Source organism: Oncorhynchus masou, chromosome 15 (assembly GCF_036934945.1).
Source record: "Oncorhynchus masou masou isolate Uvic2021 chromosome 15, UVic_Omas_1.1, whole genome shotgun sequence".
NCBI lineage: Eukaryota > Metazoa > Chordata > Actinopteri > Salmoniformes > Salmonidae > Oncorhynchus > Oncorhynchus masou.
In genome coordinates, this window is record NC_088226.1 from 39,470,521 (window position 1) to 39,494,407 (window position 23,887).

Sequence of the window (23,887 nt, forward strand, 5' to 3'; positions counted from 1 at the left end):
AGCCTCCACTCTTCTGGGAAGGCTTTCCGCTAGATGTTGGAACATTGCTGCCGGGACTTTCTTCCATTCAGCCAGGAGCATTAGTGTGGTCGGGACAGACAATTTTTTTTTACGCGTTTCAACACTCGGTGTTCCCGTTCTGTGAGCTTGTGGGCCTACCACTTCGCGGCTGAGCCGCTGTTGCTCCTAGACGTTTCCACTGTACAATAACAGTACTTACAGTTGACCGGAGCAGTTCTAGCAGGGTAGAAATTTGAATAACTGACTTGTTGGAAAGGTGGCATCCTATGACGATGCCGCGTTGAAAGTAACTGAGCTCTTCAGTAAGGCCAAACTATTGCCAATGTTTGTCTATTCTATTTTTTTATTTCACCTTTAACCAGGTAGGCAAGTTGAGAACAATTTCTCATTTACAACTGCGACCTGGCCAAAATAAAGCGAAGCAATTCGACACAGAGTTACACATGGAGTAAAACAAACATACAGTCCAAAAATAAGTCTATATACAATGTGAGCAAATGAGGTGAGATAAGGGAGGTAAAGGCACTGTCTATGGAACTTGCATGGCTGTGTGCTTGATTTTATACTCCTGTGAGCAACAGGTGTGGCTGAAATAGCCAAATCCACTAATTTGAAGGGGTGTCCACATACGTTTGTATATATAGTGTACATAAAACAGTCCCTTGCTGTAAAAATCTCAAGGTAGAGATTGCTGTTAATCCTACTACTTGAGTGCAGCTGTTCCTCATCTCTATCGCCCTTTTAATTTATTTTATTTTATTTAACCAGGTAGGCCAGTTGAGAACAAGTTCTCATTTGGAACTGCGACCTGGCCAAGATAAAGCGAAGCAATTCGACACAGAGTTACACATGGAATAAACAAAACATACAGTCAATAATACAGTAGAACAAAAGAAAACAAAAAGTCTATATACAGGGAGTGCAAATGAGGTAAGTTAAGGAAATAAATAGGCCATGGTAGTGAAGTAATTACAATATAGCAATTTAACACTGGAATGGTAGATCGGCAGAATATGAATGTGCAGGTAGAGATACTGGGGTGCAAAGGAGCAAAATAAATAAATAAATACCAGTTTGGGGATGAGTTAGGTAGATAGCCCATCTGTAAACAGCCCATCTATGTACAGCATCAGTGATCTGTAAGCTACTCTGACAGCTGGTGCTTAAAGCCAGTGAGGGAGATGTGAGTCTCCAGATTCAGAGATTTTTCAATTCGTTCCAGTCATGGGCAGCAGAGAACTGGAAGGAAAGACGACCAAAGGAGGAATTGGCTTTGGGGGTGACAAGTGAGATATACCTACTGGAGCGCGTGCTACGAGTGGGTGCTGCTATGGGGACCAGTGAGCTGAGATAAGGCGGGGCTTTACCGAGCAGAGACTTGTAGATAACCTGTCGCCAGTGGGTTTGGCGACGAGTATGAAGCGAGGGCCAACCAACGAGAGCGTACAGGTCGCAATGGTGAGTAGTGTATGGGGCTTTGGTGACAGAACGGATGGCACTGTGATAGACTGCATCCAGTTTGTTGAGTAGAGTGTTGGAGGCTATTTTATAGATGACATCACCGAAGTCTAGGATCGGTAGGATGGTCAGTTTTACGAGGGTATGTTTGGCAGCATGAGTGAAAGATGCTTTGTTGCGATATAGGAAGCCGATTCTAGATTTTAATTTTGGATTGGAGATGCTTAATGTGAGTCTGGAAGGAGAGTTTACAGTCTAACCAGACACCCAGGTATTTATAGTTGTCCACGTATTCTAAGTCCTAGCCGTCCAGAGTAGTGATGCTGGACGGGCGAGCAGGTGCGGGCAGTGATCGATTGAATAGCATGCACCTTTGCGGGCAGGAGTAAGTAACTTAATTTCTATTTTATTTCAGTACCTTTAACTTTTCACTGTATCCAGCCATCTGCACTCATGTTTTACTTTACATTTTATCAAATCAAATGTATTTATATAGCTGATATCTGAAAGTGCTGTAAAGAAACCCAGCCTAAAACCCCAAACAGCAAGCAATGCCGCTGTAGAAGCACGGTGGCTAGGAAAAACTACATAGAAAGGCCAAAACCTAGGAAGAAACCTAGAGAGGAACCAGGCTGAGGGGTGGCCAGTCCTCTTCTGGCTGTGCCGGGTGGAGATTATAACAGAACATGGCCAAGATGTTCAAATGTTCATAAATTACCAGCATGGTCAAATAATAATAATCACAGTAGTTGTCGAGGGTGCAGCAAGTCAGCACCTCAGGAGTTAATGTCAGTTGGCTTTTCATAGCCGATCATTAGGAGTATCTCTACCGCTCCTGCTGTCTCTAGAGAGTTGAAAACAGCAGGTCTGGGGCAGGTAGCACATCCGGTGAACAGGTCAGTGTTCCATAGCCGCAGGCAGAACAGTTGAAACTGGAGCAGCACGGCCAGGTGGACTGGGGACAGCAGGGAGTCATCATGCCAGGTAGTCCTGAGGCATGGTCCTAGGGCTCAGGTCCTCCGAGAGAGAGAAAGAGAGCATACTTAAATTCACACAGGACACCGGATAAGACAGGAGAAGTACTCCAGATATAACAAACTGACCCTAGCCCCCCGACACAAACTACTGCGGCATAAATACTGGAGGCTGAGACCGGAGGGGTCAGGAGACACTGTGGCCCCTTCCGATGATACCCCTGGACAGGGCCAAACAGGAAGGAACATTTTAAGTACATTTTATGTACTTAAAGCAGTGGTCTATATACGTAATGAATGTCATTTGGGACGTATCCCAGGTACTGGAATACATTTTATTTTTCAAATCTTTATTTAAACACAATTCTGTGTTCACTCTAGCGTTGGTGCAACCACAGAGCTATGATTGATAGAATAAGAGTTGCTCACCCTTCCAGGCCAAGTGTCAGTAGTTGGTGCTACTGTATGTGCGTGTGTGTTTTCTGTGCCAGCATTGAGTTGTTCACTCCCCATTCCTTGGCCAAGTCCCTTTCTCCATGTTGTCAGTCGTCAGTCCCTTTTTAACACAAGTCAACCAGGTCTCATCCGCATTACAGTCCTCATCGTAACTCTGCACTAGAAGGCTATGGTTCAGAGATCAGATGCAGGGAGGGACAGAGGGGAGGGGGCAGAAGAGTTTCTCTCTTTGGGTAAAGGTTTTCCATCTGCAACTAGAGCACAAGCTCCTCCAGACAGCTTTTGATGCGAATGAATCAGCTTACACTAACTAAAGGATCCTCCTGGTTTCATTATGCAAATGCTAACTATGGATCTCCCGAATGTCATTAGCGCTAACTAAGGATCCCTGTGGTGCTGTGTATAATTGGATTCATTACTGTCAATGCTAACCGCTAACTAGGCTAATCCCCTTTCATCTCCTCTCACTGTGACTCCAGGTATAAATGCCAACTGCTAGCTTATCCTCTTCTCCCTGTGACTGTACCTGAAATGGCACCCTATTTCCTACACAGTGACCTACTTTTGATCAGGGCATTTTGAGCTGTGACTGCTGGTATGAATGCTAACTGCTAGCTAATCCTCCTTCCTTTCCTCTCACTGTGACTCCAGGTATGAATGCTAACTGCTAGCTAATCCTCCTTCCTTTCCTCTCACTGTGACTCCAGGTATGAATGCTAACTGCTAGCTAATCCTCCTTCCTTTCCTCTCACTGTGACTCCAGGTATGAATGCTAACTGCTAGCTAATCCTCCTTCCTTTCCTCTCTCTATGCAGGTACAAGCTGCTGAGGTACTCCAAAGAAAGGCAGCACCTGGATGGCCTGAACAACCTTAACTACACCCCTGAGATCTCCCTGAGCTCCCTGTATAAGAACATCACCGTGGACCTGCACCCTGATCTGGCACCCATCGCAGACTACTGAACTCTGACTCCCACCTGACCCCTTAAACCCTTCACACTCCCTCAAGCGTCAAACAGTACCCCAATGCTGGGCAAAGAGGGGCTGGGGGTGGGAGTCGGAGGCACACCATGTAACGCTGCCAAGAAACTTTACTCAAAAAAAAAACATGAAATAGGAAGGGACATATTGGGTCTGTTTAATCGAACCATTGATTGTGTATGTTTCTGTGATTGTGTGTGTGCTTACAAGGATGTGTGTCTGACATTTTGTGTTTGTGTGTCACTGCATGTCAGTGTGTTCATGCCGGCTTTAGCTACTGAGCTACTTCACAATACAGTATGAGGGAAGGACAGCATTAGTTTTTTTTCCCACATCTGATGTTTACTGCAACGCCTTAGTGTCAGGCTCAGCCTGAGAACCACGACTCTCTGGCTGCCTCCCAAATGGTACCCTATTCCCTATAGGGCTGGAATTGCCAAGGACCCTACAATATGATATTGTCACGATACTTAGGTGCCGATATGTGTTGCTATTCGGTACTGCAATTTTTTTTTCGTTTATTTTTTATTAGATTATTTTTTTTTATTGCCATTTGATATTCAAAATATATTGCTCACTATATACTGAGTGTACAAAACATTAGGACCACCTTCCTAATATTGAGTTGCACCCCCTTTTTGTCATCAGAAAAGCCTCAATTCGTTGGGAGCATGGACTCTTGCAAGGGGTCTCAAGTTGTCCACAGCGATGCCACCCCATGTTGACTCAATGCTGCCCACAGTTGTCAAGTTGGCTGGATATTTTTTAGGTGGTGGACCATTCTTGATACACATGGGTAACTGTTGAGTGGAAAAACCCATCAGCTTTGCAGTGACATACTCAAACCGGTGCGCCTGGCACCTACTACCATACCCCGTTCAAAGGCACTTAAATATTTTGTCTTGCCCATTCACCCTCTGAATGACACACAAACACAATACATGTCTCAGTTGTCTTAAGATCTCAAATATCCTTATTTAATGTCTCCTCCCTTCATCTACACTGATTTTGTAGTGGATTTAACAAGTGAAATCAATAAGGGATCGTAGCTTTCACCTGGTGACTCTGTCATGGAATGAGCAGGTGTTCCTAATGATTTGTACACTCAGTCTGTCTGCTGCAGAGAGACGAGAGCGAGTGAGAAGACTGGTTTTGATCGGTCAGGAAAATGAAAGCGCTAAAAACCTTTTGGATCCCTATTTAAAAAGATGGAGAACAAGCTATGGTATTTTTCATCCAATAGGTTTGGCGCAGGTACAGCCGACTAGCGTTAGCTACAGTTACGAGCGGGGGAAAAAGTTATACATTTTTTTCTTTTACAAATTGATTCGTAGAATCAGATATTGATATTGTCCAAAAATAATACTGCTATATGTAACTCGATTAAAGCCTTAGGGCTCTGGTCAAAAGTAGGGCACTATATAGGGAATAGAGTGCCATTTGGGACTCTGACCTTATCTCTCAGCACAGCTTTAACTTCTAACGTCTCAGTATCACCTTACGAGCCAACAGACATTTTTGTCTTCATGTTATATAATTTTTTTTACACATCGTCATTTTTTAAAGATGAAACATGTATTCAAACATATTCCTTAAAGAGGAGGAAATAGGAGAGGAGCTAAGCGAGGGACGACTTGTGTTTATTGTGATGTACATTTTCTGATATGATCTATTTTCATAGTATTTATTTTTTCCTTTTTTTAACGGATGTTTTAGATCACTCGATCCTACTTCTCTGTTTCACATGATGAGCGTTTTGCTGTTTCTTTGCTGCACTGCCGACACGCATGATGCACAGAACACGTGTAAATACTGGCCACTTAAAAGCTTGAGCGTGTAAATACTGGCCACTTAAAAGCTTGAGCACAGAACACATATGTACATATTTGGCCTTTTTAAACGCTCAGAGCCTGTTAAGTTATTCCAGTGGATTTGAATTTTGTTTTGGCAGCTACCTTCTTCCTGAGGACTTAAAGGACTTAACAGAGTGAGTGGTTCTTCCATTTCACTGGGAAGATGTAACAATAGATGGACATTTGGCTTTAAAATTAAAAAATCTCTTAGGTTGACTATCTTTTGCATGCCTTGATTTATTTTGTTACTAGATGTTTTTTTTAAAAGTATTATTTATTTGATAATTTCAAGATGTTTACTTTTTCAGTTTGCCTTTTTAGTGTTTTTGTTTTTTTCTCGAGGCGCACAGTGTGAAAATAGACTAACTGATGTTATGGAGTGTGTTCCTGTACAGAAAGACAGATGGAGGCCAGGGTTCAAAGGCCTGTCGTAGCTCTGGTCCAGGGTGTTATGTGTAGTTTTCTGATGCTGAGCCTTCAACAGCAAGCCACACGTAACGCCCTGGACCAGAGCTAAGGACTGTTGCTGCTAAATGGTAAGCTGAGATGTCATTCTATTTTCCTCTGGTGTGAGTAGTTTGCTATTATGGAGGCGTGTATACAGTGAGAATAGCGTGTTTGGCACAGGATTATGTTTCAGACGTGTCTGTGGCTCATGTGCGTCTCGTGTGTTAGGTAAGTGGACCATGCGCATGAGCTTGTGGTTTGGGCTGGTGTGTTTGTGTGAACTGTGATATGGTCCTAATAGGCTTGTGAGGTATTTAGGGGCCAGAATGAAAGAACAGCAGCTTAAGCTAACAGTTAACCCTGTTCTTGAATGGCACAGACTGAAATTTGGGCCATGAATACTTTAAATTGTTAAAGTTTTGAGCACTGCAAAGATTAGCAGTTAATTTCTTTGTACCTATTAGCGTTTATTCTCTTCTACATATATTTTGCCCATACAGTTCATATTTAAATTGTCTGGGGGTTTTGCTAGTGATGTTGATTTATCAAATGTATGTCTCAAGTAGAACTGCTCTATTCAAACTACCCATGTTTTCTCCATCACAGTATTGCAGTACTGGTAACCTCCTGTCCTGCTCCAAACATGGGGTTTGTCCAAAATGGCACCCTGAGTCCTATATAGTGCACTACATTTGCCTGGAGTCCTATGCGTCCTGGTCAAAGTAGTGTACACTATGTGTACACTATATTGGGAGTAGGGTCATTTGGAACGTAGCCTAGCTCTCTCTGTCCCGTCACTCTTGTAGTGCTGCGGAGGAGCGGCCTGAAGATGTTTACAGTCATTTTCGCTCCAAAGCTAAAGTGGCTAACAAAGTGCCAGGCTCAAGTCTGTTTTGGTTAACAGACATTTGCTACGGTTACATAAGACCTCAATGGTGTATTTCTGACCAAGGTGAGGTGAGACGGAATCAAAGAAAACACGGTAGTGATAAGACACTCTGTTGGAGGTGGTCAACTGTGCCAAAGTTCCACTTCTGATACCTACCCATCCTAATTCTTTCACCTGCCTCTTCTTCGACACTTCTTATCTCTGCTTGTCTTTCCTTCCTTCCCTTTTTAAATTAATTCTCCTCCCATGAGCTCCGCTATGGTGTCTCAGCATCCAGATAGACTAGTGTTGATAGTAGGCATCTGGGTGTAAGTGTTAAAAGAGCCATATACACAACATACAGGTAACGACTCAAATAAAGGAAACACCAACATAGTGTCTTAATAGGGCGTTGGGCCGCCAGAACAGCTTCAATGCGCCTTGGCATAGATTCTACAAGTGTCTGATAATGGGCAACTGGGCATTTTTATACATGACCCTAACATTGATGGGATGTTAATTGCTTAATTAACTCAGGAACCACACCTGCATGGAAGCATCTGCTTTCTATGCTTTGTAGCCCTCATTTAGTCAAGTGTTTATTTTATTTTGGTAGTTACCTATATATCTCTGTATATGTCTCTGGGTATTGGGTATAGGCCAGTGTTGGGGACTGGGTTGGGGGTTTCTCTTTTGCTATGCCTTTTGCCCAGTAACAGATTTTTGCATAAGAGGATAACCGCTGTCATTGTTTTTATATACACGGTAGAAGTTATGGGCAGCCAAGCTGTCCCCCCCACTTGAGGGCACTATGAGTCAGTAGCTTCTTCTGGATCCCGTCATCTCACTCTCTGGAAGGGATTCCGCTTCTTTATATTCTCTCTCCCTGTCATAGTGTCTGTCTTTCAATCTGTTCAGGGAACAGTGTGACGAGTATTAAAGAGATGAATTCGAGAAAGAACCCATCACTGGAGATTATCTGGGGTCGTTATTCTCTGTGTCCCAAATGGATCCCTATTCCTTATATAATGCACTACTGGCTCTGGTCAGAAGTAGTACACTATATAGAGAATAGGGTGCCATTTGGGACATAACTCAGAGTTGTACATATTGTTATTGCCTCTGAGAGGAGTAGGGGGCGAGGTATGGAAGGGAGGGTAGTTTAGGGGGCGGCTGGGCAGTGTGCTGGCTACACCCGGTCGCTAGTGGTTTGGTTTACACCCCCAGCCCAATTGGGAGGGGGCAAGGGACCCCCCCTACTCTCCCCTCCTACTGCCTCTGTTGGTTGTACGAATATCCAAAAATAGATATACAATTTTTCTAATGAATATATTCACCATTACATAATTTGTAATGTAGAGTATGACATTTTTGCAGTATTCATATTTGTGCCTTGAGTTATTATTTTTATTTTTTCCAAACTGTTTTCACTTTGGATTCTTGGTTAAAAGATACAGTAAAGGTTTGGATTGTTTTTAAACTGGTTAGTGTATTTGCTTTTTTATTTTCCAACTAGAATGGAGCTCTGGCACAAAGTTTCCATGACAACAGGCTGTGTAGGTTTCCAGAAGGATTCCTACTCAAGTGTCTGTCTATTGTATCAATGATTGGCTGTATCCAATTTTTCCTGCTGTCCAATCAGAGGCCTGTTCTACTCTGGCTGCTTGGACCATGACATGTACAATCCTCTTGGATCCTCAGCTCTTTGGTTCTCACTATTCTCTGCTCTGTCTGAACAGTCATAGCTGGAGCCTGAGTGCAGACTCTTGCATTACTACCATCCATCAGGAAATGGAGGATGACAGAGAGGAAGTAGTGACTTTTGAATGGAAATCTATGGGAATGAAGTGTCAAATCTGGTATACAAATAATATATTTGCTCGTTCAATGTCAGGCATATTCATTCGACTTTATGGGTTTGTACTAGATTGTTTGGAAGATGCATTTATAGAAATATGAACTGTAAACTGTCGATTTGGCCCCCAAAAAACTAGCTTAATTCGATGTAGCGCCTACTAATGCGCCTCTTGTGTCTAGTTTAGCAATTTAATTTTGCTAGAGTTCCTGCCCCGCCCCCCGACAACGCAGACAACTTTCTACATGATGAAGCCGAACGGTTAGCCATCTTGTCAATCTTCCACAATCTTTGGTATAACAGCCAGTAAAAGACTAGAGTTGAACTGTAGGACTTTGTAAAGTTTTGGGTTTTTTTGTCAACAAAATATTAATAAAACATTCATTGCCATGTTCTGGGAAACACCTCTGAAACCTCACGTCTTTTTTCTGCATCTCTCGCCACTGCTTTTTATAGCAACTTTTTTTGTTGTCAGTAGGACACTGAAAAAGTAATACATAGTCCTACACAAATGAAATACATAGACATCTTACAGGCTAATACATGCATATAGCATGATACATTACACAGTACCTGTAGGCTTCAGGTATATGCGACCCATGGATTCACCTTCCCTACAATGAACCACTTTTATCACTAGTAAACCTACACAGTAGCCTATAGAAGGGAGCTGAGCTAAATCATTCATGTGCGTTCTCTTCCCAGGAGTTGGTGTTACTCCGAGACGCTCATCCCTTAACTGACCAGTGCAGACAATTGTCCCACTTTACGTAGTAATGTGTGTGGTAGTGTTCGTTAAACAAAGGAAGGCTCACTCAGTCGTTTACCTGCTCTTTATTTGTTAAGCTTGGTCAGGTGTGTGTGTGTGTGCGTTTATCGCGACAGCCGTGGTAGTGTAGGAGAAGGGACTCCGCCCGCGCGGACCTCGAACACCACCTGTACACACACACGGCTTTTTCACCTCACTCCCACAGACAACATTCAGGAAGGCAGATAACCTTTGGCCAACTAGGTCTGTGACCTCTTCACCGAGGACAGACAAATTTGTAAAGTAGCAAAGAAAAAGCTATTGAATCAAAGCCAGTGTGTGGTCATAAGCAATTCAGTCATGCAATTTTATACAGTCACATTTTTATTTTCCCTCTACCCAACTAATAATTTTCTCTTTTTTTAGTTCCAAATCTTTACATAGTTTGTCTACTCCATGGTGAGTAATTTCTGTTGATATTTTCTGGTCTGGGGACAAGACTAGTGTAGTACTAAAGGTAATCTAGTCTCTAGGCACATTCCTCTATTACAAATGTCCACTCTTGCTTATTACACACTCCAGTGGTACTGATGTACAAGATTTGACAGAATTTCTCTGCACAAACTGTTCACACAACCATTCAGTTGTACAACCTGTGTTTAACAAGGAAAGGGGACACCATAGTAAAACAAAACCGTTTATAGTTAGAGCATTACACCATGCTACATAACCTAAATTTGTGTACTAGGTCTCTGAGCGGGTTAGGGATTGTACTCAATTCGGCAGTGTTGTGAAAATGCGTGGGTCCCTGAGACTTCCAGTAGGCTTCAAACTCAACACGGTACACCCCTGTCTGGAAGTCCTGCTCTGAGATCAAATGATGTACTTGTCATTCTGAAGGAGAGTGCTGTCACAGTTTGAAAACTTTTTCTAGATTAGTAGAATCCCATTTAATAATGCAATTGGTTTAGACATGTCCACATAGTAGAATGTACATTTTATATTAGAAATGAACAACATTTCACATGTACACACCAAACAGTAGTGCATCCTCATACCTACCTACTAGCAACCTGTGCCCAGATCATTCCATTGGTGTCTCGTCGGAGAGACACTTCGTGCCATGGAGCCTGCTGGTACACCCGTCACCGCATGTAAAATCTTCACCATCATCGGGCATTGAGCGTCTGACTCACCGTGCCTGTTCTGGACCACAAACCACAGCCATTGATATAACTAAAATACCAATCCATGAACAGTCACACACAGTAACACAGTCATAACCAACCATACACATAACACAGGGCCTGGTATACAAAGACCAACACTACAAACTGACCACCAATATAGACAAATAGTAACACTTTTCACCATCAGTTGGTGCCAAGTATTGGCACATCTATGTTGCCATGCCAGACGCAACGCAGCCATCAAGGTCAGAAATACAGACATGGCAACACGCCAACCATGGTCCTAGAGAACGAAAGTAACCTACTGTATGCATTCACTCAACTGCCGTTTTTAATGTCTGATCTTTGGATTTCGAGGATAGAAATTTGTAGGTAAGCCTAGGCAAGGAATAACATGAAATTTGTCTGTTCCTGTGCTCCCAAGTAAAATGGAGTGGAAAGACAAGTCCCCCCCCCGTCCTGATTTGAGTGTAATTTCTAGTGTAGTTAGGACAAAAAGGTCAAAGTGCGGATGTTCACCAGCATGAGGAGGTGGGGATGTTACACTGATGGTCAACTCCTGGACGTGTAGCATTCCATCCCACACTGTTGGTCAACTCCTGGACGTGTAGCATTCCATCCCACACTGTTGGTCAACTCCTGGACGTGTAGCATTCCATCCCACACTGATGGTCAACTCCTGGACGTGTAGCATTCCATCCCACACTGATGGTCAACTCCTGGACGTGTAGCATTCCATCCCACACTGTTGGTCAACTCCTGGACGTGTAGCATTCCATCCCACACTGTTGGTCAACTCCTGGACGTGTAGCATTCCATCCCACACTGTTGGTCAACTCCTGGACGTGTAGCATTCCATCCCACACTGTTGGCCAACTCCTGGACGTGTAGCATTCCATCCCACACTGTTGGTCAACTCCTGGACGTGTAGCATTCCATCCCACACTGTTGGTCAACTCCTGGACGTGTAGCATTCCATCCCACACTGTTGGTCAACTCCTGGACGTGTAGCATTCCATCCCACACTGTTGGTCAACTCCTGGACGTGTAGCATTCCATCCCACACTGTTGGTCAACTCCTGGACGTGTAGCATTCCATCCCACACTGTTGGTCAACTCCTGGACGTGTAGCATTCCATCCCACACTGTTGGTCAACTTCTGGACGTGTAGCATGCCATCCCACACTGTTGGTCAACTCCTGGACGTGTAGCATGCCATCCCACACTGTTGGTCAACTCCTGGACGTGTAGCATGCCATCCCACACTGTTGGTCAACTCCTGGACGTGTAGCATGCCATCCCACACTGTTGGTCAACTCCTGGACGTGTAGCATGCCATCCCACACTGTTGGTCAACTCCTGGACGTGTAGCATGCCATCCCACACTGTTGGTCAACTCCTGGACGTGTAGCATGCCATCCCACACTGTTGGTCAACTCCTGGACGTGTAGCATGCCATCCCACACTGTTGGTCAACTCCTGGACGTGTAGCATGCCATCCCACACTGTTGGTCAACTCCTGGACGTGTAGCATGCCATCCCACACTGTTGGTCAACTCCTGGACGTGTAGCATGCCATCCCACACTGATGGTCAACTCCTGACCGTAATACATGCACACACATACTAAGATGACTAAGATCAACTTCAAACACAAAGAAACTGTGCAAATGTTTAATATTCTAAGTATATTTTCCCTTATCTAGTACTGTACGTTTAAACGACTAATAAACCTAATCAGTTTACATAACATGCAATATATGAAAGCTATCTATGATATGCATTGCATAAGTTATTACAGGTTAACTATCCTAATTAAGGCCACGGAAGTTGTTAGCCTATTCTACTGTATGTACAGAACATTGCTCAGAAAACTCATATGCCGTTCCAGTATGATGATGTCCAATCAGTGTATTACCATAAGTTAGTCAGCCACCAGGCGGCAGATAGCCTAGTGGTTGGACCAGTAACCAAAAGGTCGCTGTTTCGAATCCCGAGCTGAAAAATCTGTCAATTAACCCTAGTTGCTCTGGATAGTTTCTGCTAGGTGACGTAAATATAAAATGTCAGCAAAAGTATCTGCTGTATATCACTATATATGCCACTTCCCTCATACCAATCTCAAATAGGACACAAAACTCTAGGTCATTTAGTGTCATACACCCTTTTGCTCTAATACCCATAGGCACCTTGGCCTGCATGCTCTTTATACACACATCATGTTAGACCTGTGTGTTGCAGAGCAGGACAGCAGTGGCTAGTAACACACAGATCAATGATCTGTCCATTTTGGAGCGATAACTGGTTGACAGCTCTAACACTGGCAGCCCTGTAGACAGGCTGACTGACTAGCATGGAATTGGGCAACACACCCCTCTCTGGTACCTTTATATCCCCCATTATTGACTAATGAAGGAATCAGAAACTCTTGCACACAAACCACGCTTTCTGGCCATTTTATAAAAATGGGATTAGGAAGAGGATCAGATGATTACGTGTTTGTACCTGACTTCTCAGAGTACAGAATAGTCTAATCTGGAACAACAATGGATGGGTCCAGTAGCGTATATAAATAACACCTTAATCAATTGAAGTTAGGATTATTTTCCCCCTCCTAAATATGTAATTGACAGATTGGCTCCTCAAGAAATAATTCAAGGCCCTAGGTAACTGTTGACTCTTCAGAGATCTATTTGAGGTCATAAAATTGTCCTGTTCTAATAATTCCTCTCCTCTTGGCTATTGATAGAGGCTTACTGCATTTGTGTGCCAACCTACTATAATACGATATGTGAGATACAGGTTTGGGTATCTTACATTTAGCCTGAAGATGGAGCCAAAGCATGTACAGTATAGCTCATGTTGGTTAGTCATAAACCACCGAGGGTAGACTTATATTCAGACACTGATCTCTATTCCCCATTTGCCAAGTTCTGAATGTTGGCTCATAAAGCAGTAATTTTGACTTCACTACTCTGCGGAACATTGAAAATGTACTGAACAAAAATATGAACGCATCATTTAAAGGAGTGGTACCGTTTTTCAAGAGCTGAAATAAAAGATCACTGAAATGTTCCATAAGCACAAAAAGCTTATTTCTCTCAAATGTTGTGCACAAATTTGTTTAAAATTGCTGTTAGTGAGCATTTCTCCTTTGCCAAGGTAATCCATCCACCGGACTGGTGTGCCTTTCAAGAAGCTGATTAAACGGTATTGTCATTACATAGGTGTGCTGGGGACAATATAAGGCCACTAAAATGTGCAGTTTTGTTACACAACACAATGCCACAGATGTCTCAAGTTGAGGGAGTGTTCAATTGGCATTCTGACTGCAGAAACCGAGATGTTGCCAGAGAATTGAATATTAATTTGGCAGTACGTCCAACCGGCCTCACAACAGCAGGCCACGTGTGACAACCCCAGCCCAGGACCTCCACATCTATCTTCTTCACCTGCGGGATTGTCTGAGGTGGGTGGGGGTGGGTGCTGAGGAGTATTTCTGTCTGTAATAAAGCTTGTTTGTGAGGAAAACAACACATTCCGATTGGCTGGACCTGGCTCCCCAGTGCGTGGTTGGGCCTATGCCCTCCAAGGGCTGCGCCCTGGCCGAGTCATGTGAAATCCATAGATCAGGGCCTAATGAATTTATTTAAAATTGATTGATTTCCTTCTATGAACTGTAACTCAGTCAAATCTTTGAAGTTATTGCATATTGCAATTATATTTTTGTTCAGTATAGATACATTTGGCCTCTTCAGCCTGTCATGACATGTCTTAACCACTAGATGAGCTGTAATAGTGGGAAATGCTGGCAAAAAAATTCAAGAACAAACTGGAAAAGAGGTTGCGAAGTAATGAGAGTATTTGCAAATAAAACAGGACATTATTTGGCAACAGGTGCATGTTGTAACGGTTTTGACTTGAGACAAAACCTGAGTAGCTTTTAATTTATTTGGGCATGGTCTCGAACCCGAACCTGGCGTGTTAGCGTTCTTTGTTTTGGTTGTGTTAGCCATGTTACTCAGCCAGTTAGCCAGGCTGAATAGGCAGAAGTCTAACTAACATATTCAGCAGGAAACTCACAAAACCACTCACCAACACACAACATGCAGAAGGATGAACACACCCTCATTAAGTGGAACAGTTAAGTTGGAGTAAAGTCTGATAGGTTTAGCATTCCCATGTTTATTTGAAAGACTGCTTAACATTTTTCTACTCCGCTCAAGGTGAAGAGCAGAAGGAATTCATCTGTACCTCTGGTTCATAACCTGTGGAAGGTGGGGCTTCCGGGTGAGGCACAGTGTTCATTGGCCTTGTCATGAGTGATTCTAAGGTTCTTCAAGAAAGGGTGCTACCGCTCCAGTTCCGCATAGTAGTTGTACCAGACCGACTGATAGGGAACTGAAACCAACTGTTACTGGCAGAGAGGTCTGGAACTCACTTTGTTATTGGTCTATTAACCAATTTTCTGCATGGTGATGTCACCATGGAATGCCAAAACTCCCACTCATGCAAACCTGCTGATTTGAAGCATCTGTGTAGATTGTATGTTCAACTAGGAACTATCAGGAAATAACACTGATCACATTTGTTCATACTTTTATAGGGTTAGTTTCATCAGCTGTTGTACAATATACAGTGGGACAAAAAAGTATTTAGTCAGCCACCAATTGTGCAAGTTCTCCCACTTAAAAATATGAGAGGCCTGTAATTTTCATCATAGGTACACTTCAACTATGATAGTCAAAATGAGAAGAAACAAAATCCAGAAAATCACATTGTAGGATTTTTTATGAATTTATTTGCAAATTATGGTGGAAAATAAGTATTTGGTCAATAACAAAAGTTTTATCTCAATACTTTGTTATATACCCTTTGTTGGCAATGACAGAGGTTTTCTGTAAGTCTTCACAAGGTTTTCACACACTGTTGCTGGTATTTTGGCCCATTCCTCCATGCAGATCTCCTCTAGAGTAGTGATGTTTTGGGGCTGCTGCTGGGCAACACGGTCTTGTGATCACTTTCAACTCCCTCCAAAGATTTTCTATGGCGTTGAGATCTAGAGACTGGCTAGGCCACGCAGGACCATGAAATGCTTCTTACGAAGCCACTCCTTCGTTGCCCGGGCGGTGTGTTTGGGATCATTGTCATGCTGAAAGACCCAACCACGTTTCATCTTCAATGCCCTTGCTGATGGAAGGTGGTTTTCACTCAAAATCTCACGATACATGGCCCCATTCATTCTTTCCTTTACGCGGATCAGTCGTCCTGGTCCCTTTGCAGAAAAACAGCCCCAAAGCATGATGTTTCCACCCCCATGCTTCACAGTAGGTATGGTGTTCTTTGGATGCAACTTAGCATTCTTTGTCCTCCAAAATTGAGTTTTTACCAAAAAGTTATATTTTGGTTTCATCTGACTATATGACATTCCCCCAATCTTCTTCTGGATCATCCAAATGCTCTCTAGCAAACTTCAGACAGGCCTGGAAATGTACTGGCTTAAGCAAGGGGACACGTCTGGCACTGCAGGATTTGAGTCCCTGACGGCGTAGTGTGTTACTGATGGTAGGCTTTGTTACTTTGATCCCAGCTCTCTGCAGGTCATTCACTAGGTCCCCCCGTGTGGTTCTGGGATTTTTGTTTTGCTCACCGTTCTTGTGATCATTTTGACCCCACGGGGTGAGATCTTGCATGGAGCCCCAGATCGAGGGAGATTATCAATGGTCTTGTATGTCTTCCATTTCCTAATAATTGCTCCCACAGTTGATTTCTTCAAACCAAGCTGCTTACCTATTGAAGATTCAGTCTTCCCAGCCTGGTGCAGGTCTACAATATTTCATATTTATTATTGCTACATAAACGTTATCTTGCACACTTTCTCACCAACTGTTTCTAATTTGCAATAAGATGAAGACATTCACCTATGATGCATTTTCGCTATTCCCAATCCAGAAGAGAGATCTCTCTCGGGCAGAGTCTGTGTCTCTCACACGCTACACAACATTCTTAATTAGTGACAATAGCGGAGAGAGCTAAATGTTCAAAAGTGTGGTTACACTTCACCAGAGTCGATGCTGACAAGAGTGCAACAAGACCTTTGCTTTTAAGGGTAGTAACATGAGCAATCTGTCCAAACTTATTTCGATAGTGCATCATGTACAGGCAGAGAAATGCACAGTTTTCGACTGCCTAGCTCGTATTTCATCTCTCGTTGCCCGATCTACGTTAGGTATGTATGCTAGCAGCCTAGAGCCCAAACACAGAGTTAACAAAGTACCCATTAGCCAGTTCATAAATTCAATCACGCATTTAAAGATTTTCCTACTCTTTTGTTAAAGTTGCAGCTACAATGAACCAATCCACTCCTCCCTCTAATACCGCTGGTCCAAACCAAAGACAAGCACAAAGTCCCTTCACGCTGGCAGCTAGTGGGAGGATGACTGAGGAGAGAATGAATGAGTGCCACCTAGCCGTGACTGAGTTCATAGTGAAAGGCCTACACCCAGTAGGAGTCAGTGGAGACCAAGGGCTTTAGGCAACGGTCTGTCAGTATACATTGAGTTGTATTAATTTTTAGGATATATTAGTATAAAAGGATTGTATGTTAGTCCCATCACTCCACAATACAATACACAACAACACAATAATTCAATAATGATTATTCAACACATTAACTTTTTTTTACCGTAGGGAGATGAGCAAGGCACTCACCCCGAATATACCCTTCCCTCCAGGAGTTACCTCAGTGACACATTAATTCCTACCTGGTATGGTGTAGAAAAGGCCAATGTGATCACTGAGCTTAAGGACGTGCCAAAGCTGACCATCACATCAGACGGGTGGACCAGCCTTTGTCAGGACCACTATCTCACTGTTACATTGCACTACACAAGCCAGGGCAGTGTATAACCAAAGGTCCTCCACACCAGGGCGGTGTACAAAGTGAGTGACGCCACCTGGGACAGGCTGAGGAAGGCAACTGTTGAGGCTAATGTGACAGGAGCAACACCAGGGCTGTCAGAGGAGCCGGAGCAGACAGACACAGATCGAGCTCTACAAAGGCCTGCCTCCCATCCCCATGGCTGAAGATCCTGTGATGTGGTGGTGGGAGAAAAGAGCTACATTTCAGAAAATTAAGCAATGTTAATTCTGTTTGTAATTTGTTTAATTAAAAAAAAGAATAGTAACAAAAATAACAGATAAGAATACCGTTAAAGTACCGGATCGATAAGCAGTATCGGTAAGAGCAATAATACTGTTAAAATCTTAACGATACCGATCCCTATCTAAAAGTATGCAATACCGGTATGGCGAGCGTGAGGTCGTCAGGTGAAGGGGATCAGTTTGGCATAACCTTTCTTCACAAAAAAAAATGCCTCTTAAATAAAAAAATTATGGAAGTGATATGAAGCAAATGATTGTTTTGGAAAATACTAAATCTAGAAATAGAGACAAAAGTGAGTTTAGAGACACTACTAACAGAAATTCGCACTGGCAATGAGAGACTGTCTAAGCAGATGAAGAAAATATCATAGTCAAAAAAATATAAACTGATATGACTGAACTGGCAAATGAGTGGAGATGGCGAAAATCAGCTTAACCCTGGTGGAAATCGCATGAGAAAAGCTCCAGAAAACCGTGGATGAACAAAAAGACATTACGGGGCTTAGTGAAAGATTTAACGGGATGGAGGACTTCAATCGCCTTTCCCCAAAAGCTGTGGAACAACCAAAAATGGAAGAATTCCTGGAAAAGTTAATACCACTACTATTGGGCCAAGAGAACTTCACACAGGCTCCCACAGTTGAATGAGCTTAACTGTGTGCAGGATGCAACTTTAGACAAGTCATCAACTAAATTATATGCTTTTCCTAACACGTGTAAGGTATCACACCACAATATCAAAGAGTCTATGTGAACGGTGGAGATGAACGATCATTTATTGATTTATAGTAAACTTTTCTTAATTGACTGTGCTTCTGAATGTAAATACCTTCCTAGAATAATTATGGAACATTGCCCATTGTCCTTCACATTTAAGCTTAAACATCCTATGCTAATAACAAAGACAATGTCAATCCAACACAATGCTACTTGGACATAAGGAGTTTACCTCATATCTCAACACAATTTTACAGACACTTTCTTCCCAAATTACTAAAGTCTACATACAATATGTTACGTATGTTCAGAGCAGCTCTAGAGAAAGATGCACTTCCCAAATAACTATGTTTGGACACAATCACCCTACTTAAAAAGAAAGATAAGGATCCATTGTCATGCGGATAATATCACTTTTGAATGTGAATAATAAAATCATTGCTAAGGTATTTGCTTTTTGCATAGAAATATTAATGCAAAAGTTTATTCACTTAGATTATACGGGTTCGTACGGAATAGGATGTCTTCATACAGTCTCTGCCAATTTTTCAATATCATCCATCATACTAGAAAATTGAACATTCCAAAAGTTCCAGTATCATTGGATGCTGAAAAAGTGTTCGATAGGGTGGAATATTTGGTGAATGTCTTAAAAACGTTTGGTTTTTGTCTGGTATTTATTTCCTGGATTGAGCAATTGTATAAATCCCCCACAGCAGCTATAAGAACAAATGGACAAATCTATGATCCATTGAAGTTATCAAGAGGGACAAGACAGGGATGCCCTCTGTCCAGTTATTTATTTGCTTTAGACATGGAACCCCTAGCATCAATAATCAGAACCCATGGCTCTATCTGGGAAAAGAGATTGGTGGAGAACAACATGTGATACAGATATGTGCAGATGGCATTTTAATGTATTTATTTGAACCAGAACATTCTCTGTTATTTATGTTGCAACTATTGGACACATGGTGCTGTATCAGGAATCAGAGTGATTTGGGAGAAAACTGAGATAATGTAAATGTCTAATTATGACTTTTTAGCTTGGAAAGCACAGTGCCTTGCAAAAGTATTCATTCCCAAAGGGGGAAGCCACTGTAGATTTCAATGGAAATGGACAAAGACACTGCTTTGTCCATGATAAAATGGTGCCAGAGCAGAAGGCAGACGTTTTACATGCCCCCAAACTATTGTTTTTTTGTTTGTTTATCTGTGTTCTTTGTATTATTATTATTATTTTTTTTTACTATTTTTGTACATAATGTTTTCACTACCGTCTCTTATGTCCGAAAAGAACTTCAAGACATCAGGACTGCAAATACTCACCACAGACTAGCAGAATCCTTTTTCTTCTTTCACAACTCTGACGAGCCCGAGGCGGAGGTTATATGGCTCCATTGGGAACATGCCCTGACCCCATTGAACTGCGTGAAGAGGAGGTGGAGAAAGAGAGGGCGGAGGGCGGGCTGCCTTCTGTGTAATAGGCGGCGATTGAATAAACCCCCACTCCCCTCAATTCTGCTCGCAAATAAGCAATCTTTGGACAATAAAATGGATGAGATATTGGGAAGATTAAACTACCAAAAGGACATTAAAAACTGTAACATCTTATGCTTCACAGAGTCGTGCCTGAATGACAACAATATCAACATACAGCTGGCTGGTCATACAATGTACTAGCAGGATAGCGTTTGGTAAGGCAAGGGGCAGCTGTCTATGTATTTTTGTAAACAACAGCCAGTACACGATATCTAAGAAAGTCTCGAGCCATTGCTCGCCTGAGGTAGAGTTTGTCATGATAAGCTGCAGACCACATAACCTACCGAAAGAGGTCTCATTTATATTCTTTATAGCTGTTTACATACCACCACAGGCAGAGACTGGCACCAAGATAGCATTGTATGAGCTGTATTCCACCAGAAGCAAACAAGAAAACGCTCACCCAGGGGTGAAGCTCCTCGTAGCCGGGGACTTCAATGCAGGGAAACTTAAATCACCTCTTTGGGATAGGGGGCAGTATTTTCACGTCTGGATGAAAAGCGTGCCCAAAGTAAACTGCCTGCTACTCAGGCGCAGAAGCTAGGTTATGCATATAATTGGTAGATTTGGATAGCAAACGCTCTAAAGTTTCTAAAACTGTTAAAATAATGTCTGTGAGTATAACAAAACTTATTTGGCAGGCGAAACCCCGAGGACAAACCATCCAGCATTTTTTTGGGGGGGACACTGTGTTTTCTATTTGTTTTCTATGGGAGACTAGATTGAGGCACCTGGTTGCAGTTCCAATGGCTTCCACTAGATGTCAACAGTCTTCAGAAATTGATTGATGTTTTTCCTTTGAGAAATTAAGAAGTACAACGGTACTTTCTAAGTGTCAAGCAAAATGGACTCTTTTGTTTGGTGCGCGCTATTGAACACAGTATATTCCATCTTACATTTTATTGATTATTTACATTTTAGGATACCTAAAGTTGGATTAGGAAAGTTGTTTGAAATGTTTGGACCAAGTTTACAGGCAACTTATTAGCTAATTTTAGTCATGTTCGGTGAGTTGGAACCGGTGTATTTCTGAATCAAACACGCCAAATAAATGGATATTTTGGGGATATAAACAAGGAATTAATTGAACAAAATGACAATTTGTGATGTTTTTGGGACATATTGGAGTGCCAAAAGAAGAAGATCTTCAAAGGTAAGGCATGAATTATATCGTTATTTCTGACTTTTGTGTCGCACTTGCTTGGTTGAAATATGATTTGTGTTTGTATGATGGGGTGCTGTCCTCCAGATAATCGCATGGTTTGCTTTCGCCGTAAAGCCTTTTTGAAATCTGACATGGTGGCTGGATTAACAAGAAGTTAAGCTTTATTTTGGTGTATTGCACTTGTGATTTTATAAAAAATCAGTATTTCTAATAATTTAATTTGAATTTCGCGCTAGCGGAACGTCTAGCTGTAGCAGGTTAAATCAGTTTTACCTAATTTCTATCAACATGCTAAACGTGCATGGGAAAATAACTCTTCACCACCTATACTCCACACACAGAGAGGCATATAAAGTTCTCCTCGCCCTACATTTGGCAAATCTGACCACAATTCTATCCTCCTGATTCCTGCTTACAAGCAAAAATTAAAGCAGGAAGCACCAGATAAATAAAAAGTGGTCAGATGAAGCAGATGCTAAGCTACAGGACTGTTTTGCTAGCACAGACTGGAATTTGTTCCTTGATCCCTCCAATTGCATTGAGGAGTACACCACATCAGTCATTGGCTTCATCAATAAGTGCATCAATGATGTCATTCCCACAGTGACCGTGCATACATACCCCAAACAGAAACCATGGATTACAGGCAGCATCCGCACTGAGCTAAAGGCTAGAGCTGCCGAATTTCAAAGGAGTGGGACTCTAACCCAGAGGCTTATAAGAAATCCCGCTATGCCCTCCAATGAACCATCAGACAGGCAAAGCATCAATACAGGACTAAGATCGAATCGTACTACACCGGCTCTGACGCTCGTTGGATGTGGCAGGGCCTTCAAACCAATACAGATTACAAAGGGAAGCACAGCCGAGAGCTGCCCAGTGACATGAGCCTACCAGACAAGCCAAATAACTTCTAAGCTCGCTTTGAGGCAAGCAACACTGAGGCATGCATGAGAGCTTCAGCTGTTCCGGACGACTGTGGGATAACGCTCTCCGCAGCCGATGTAAGTAAGACCTTTAGACAGGTCAACATTCACAAAGCCGCAGGGCCAGACGGATTACCAGGACGCGTACTGCGAGCATGCGCTGACCAACAAGCAAGTGTCTTCATTGACATTTTCAACCTTTCCCTGTCCGAGTCTGCAATACCAACATGTTTTAAGCAGAACACCATAGTGTCTATGTCCAAGAACACTAAGGTAACCTGCCTAAATGACTACCGACCCGTAGTACTCACGTCTGTAGCCATGAAGTGCTTTGAATAGCTGGTCACTCCACACTGCCCTTTCCCACCTGGACAGCAGGAACACCTATGTGAGAATGCTATTCATTAACTACAGCTCAGCGTTCAACGCCATAGTGACCTCAAAGCTCACCAAAAAGCTAAGGACCCTGGGACTAAACACCAACACTCTCCAACTGGATCCTGGACTTCCTGACAGCCGCCCCCAGGTGGTAAGGGCAGGTAAGAACACATCAGCCACGCTGATCCTCAACACAGGGGCTCCTCAGGGGTGCGTGCTCAGCCCCCTCCAGTACTCCCTGTTCACTCATGATTGCACGGCCAGGCACAACTCCAACAATATCATTAAATTTGCTGATGACACAACAGTGATAGGCATGATCACTTACAATGAGACAGCCTATAGTGAGGAGGTCAGAGACCTGGCCATGTGGTGCCAGGGCAACAACCTCTCCCTCAATGTGATCAAGACAAAAGAGATGATTGACTACAGGAAAAAGAGGACCGAGCACACCCCCATTTTCATTGATGGGGCTGCAGTGGAGCAGGTTGAGAGCTTCAAGTTCCTTGGTGTCCACATCACCAACAAACTAACATGGTCCAAGCACACCATGACAGTCGTGAAGCAGGCACGACAAAACCTATTCCCCCTCTGGACACTGAAAAGATTTGGCATGGGTTCTACAGTTCTACAACTGCACAATCGAGAACATCCTGGTTGGTTGCATCACTACTTGGTATGGCAACTGCTCGGCCTCCGATACTGGCACCCCCCTGTATATATTGTTAATTTTTTACTGCTCCTCTTTAATTTCTTGTTACTTTTATCTCTTATTCTTATCCGTATTTTTTTTAAACTGGTCTGTTAGGTGCTCGTAATTAAGCATTTCACTGTAAGGTTGACACCTGTTGTATTCAGCGCATGTAACTAAAATAATTTGATTCAATTTGATATGAAATACTTGGGTGCATTGATACCATGCAATTGCAGGAGGCCTATAAAAGTACTCTCCTTTACTAGATAAAATTGAACCTGATGTTCAAAGATGAAGAACTCTCCCTATTTCTATGTTATTTAGAGTCAATATAATCAAAATCAATATACACTGCCTTCAGAAAGTATTCACACCCCTTAATTCTTTGCACATTTTGCTGTTACTGCCTGAGATTTTGAAAGAGATTACAGCCTCAAGTCTTCTTGGCTAT

The 23,887-nt window shown here is 42.7% G+C and overlaps 1 protein-coding gene across 3 annotated transcripts in view; it reads left to right on the top strand.

Annotated features, from left to right (window-relative positions):
* Window positions 1-9,319, top strand: part of LOC135556238 (beta-1,4-galactosyltransferase 6-like) — a 38,690-nt gene extending 29,371 nt beyond the window's left edge. For all 3 annotated transcript variants that reach the window (XM_064989257.1, XM_064989258.1, XM_064989259.1), the window contains one exon: window positions 3,725-9,319. In XM_064989257.1, the coding sequence (XP_064845329.1) occupies window positions 3,725-3,872 (148 nt within the window). In that variant the 3' untranslated portion in view covers window positions 3,873-9,319. The remainder of the gene's footprint in view (window positions 1-3,724) is intronic.
* The last annotated feature ends 14,568 nt before the right edge of the window (window positions 9,320-23,887 follow it).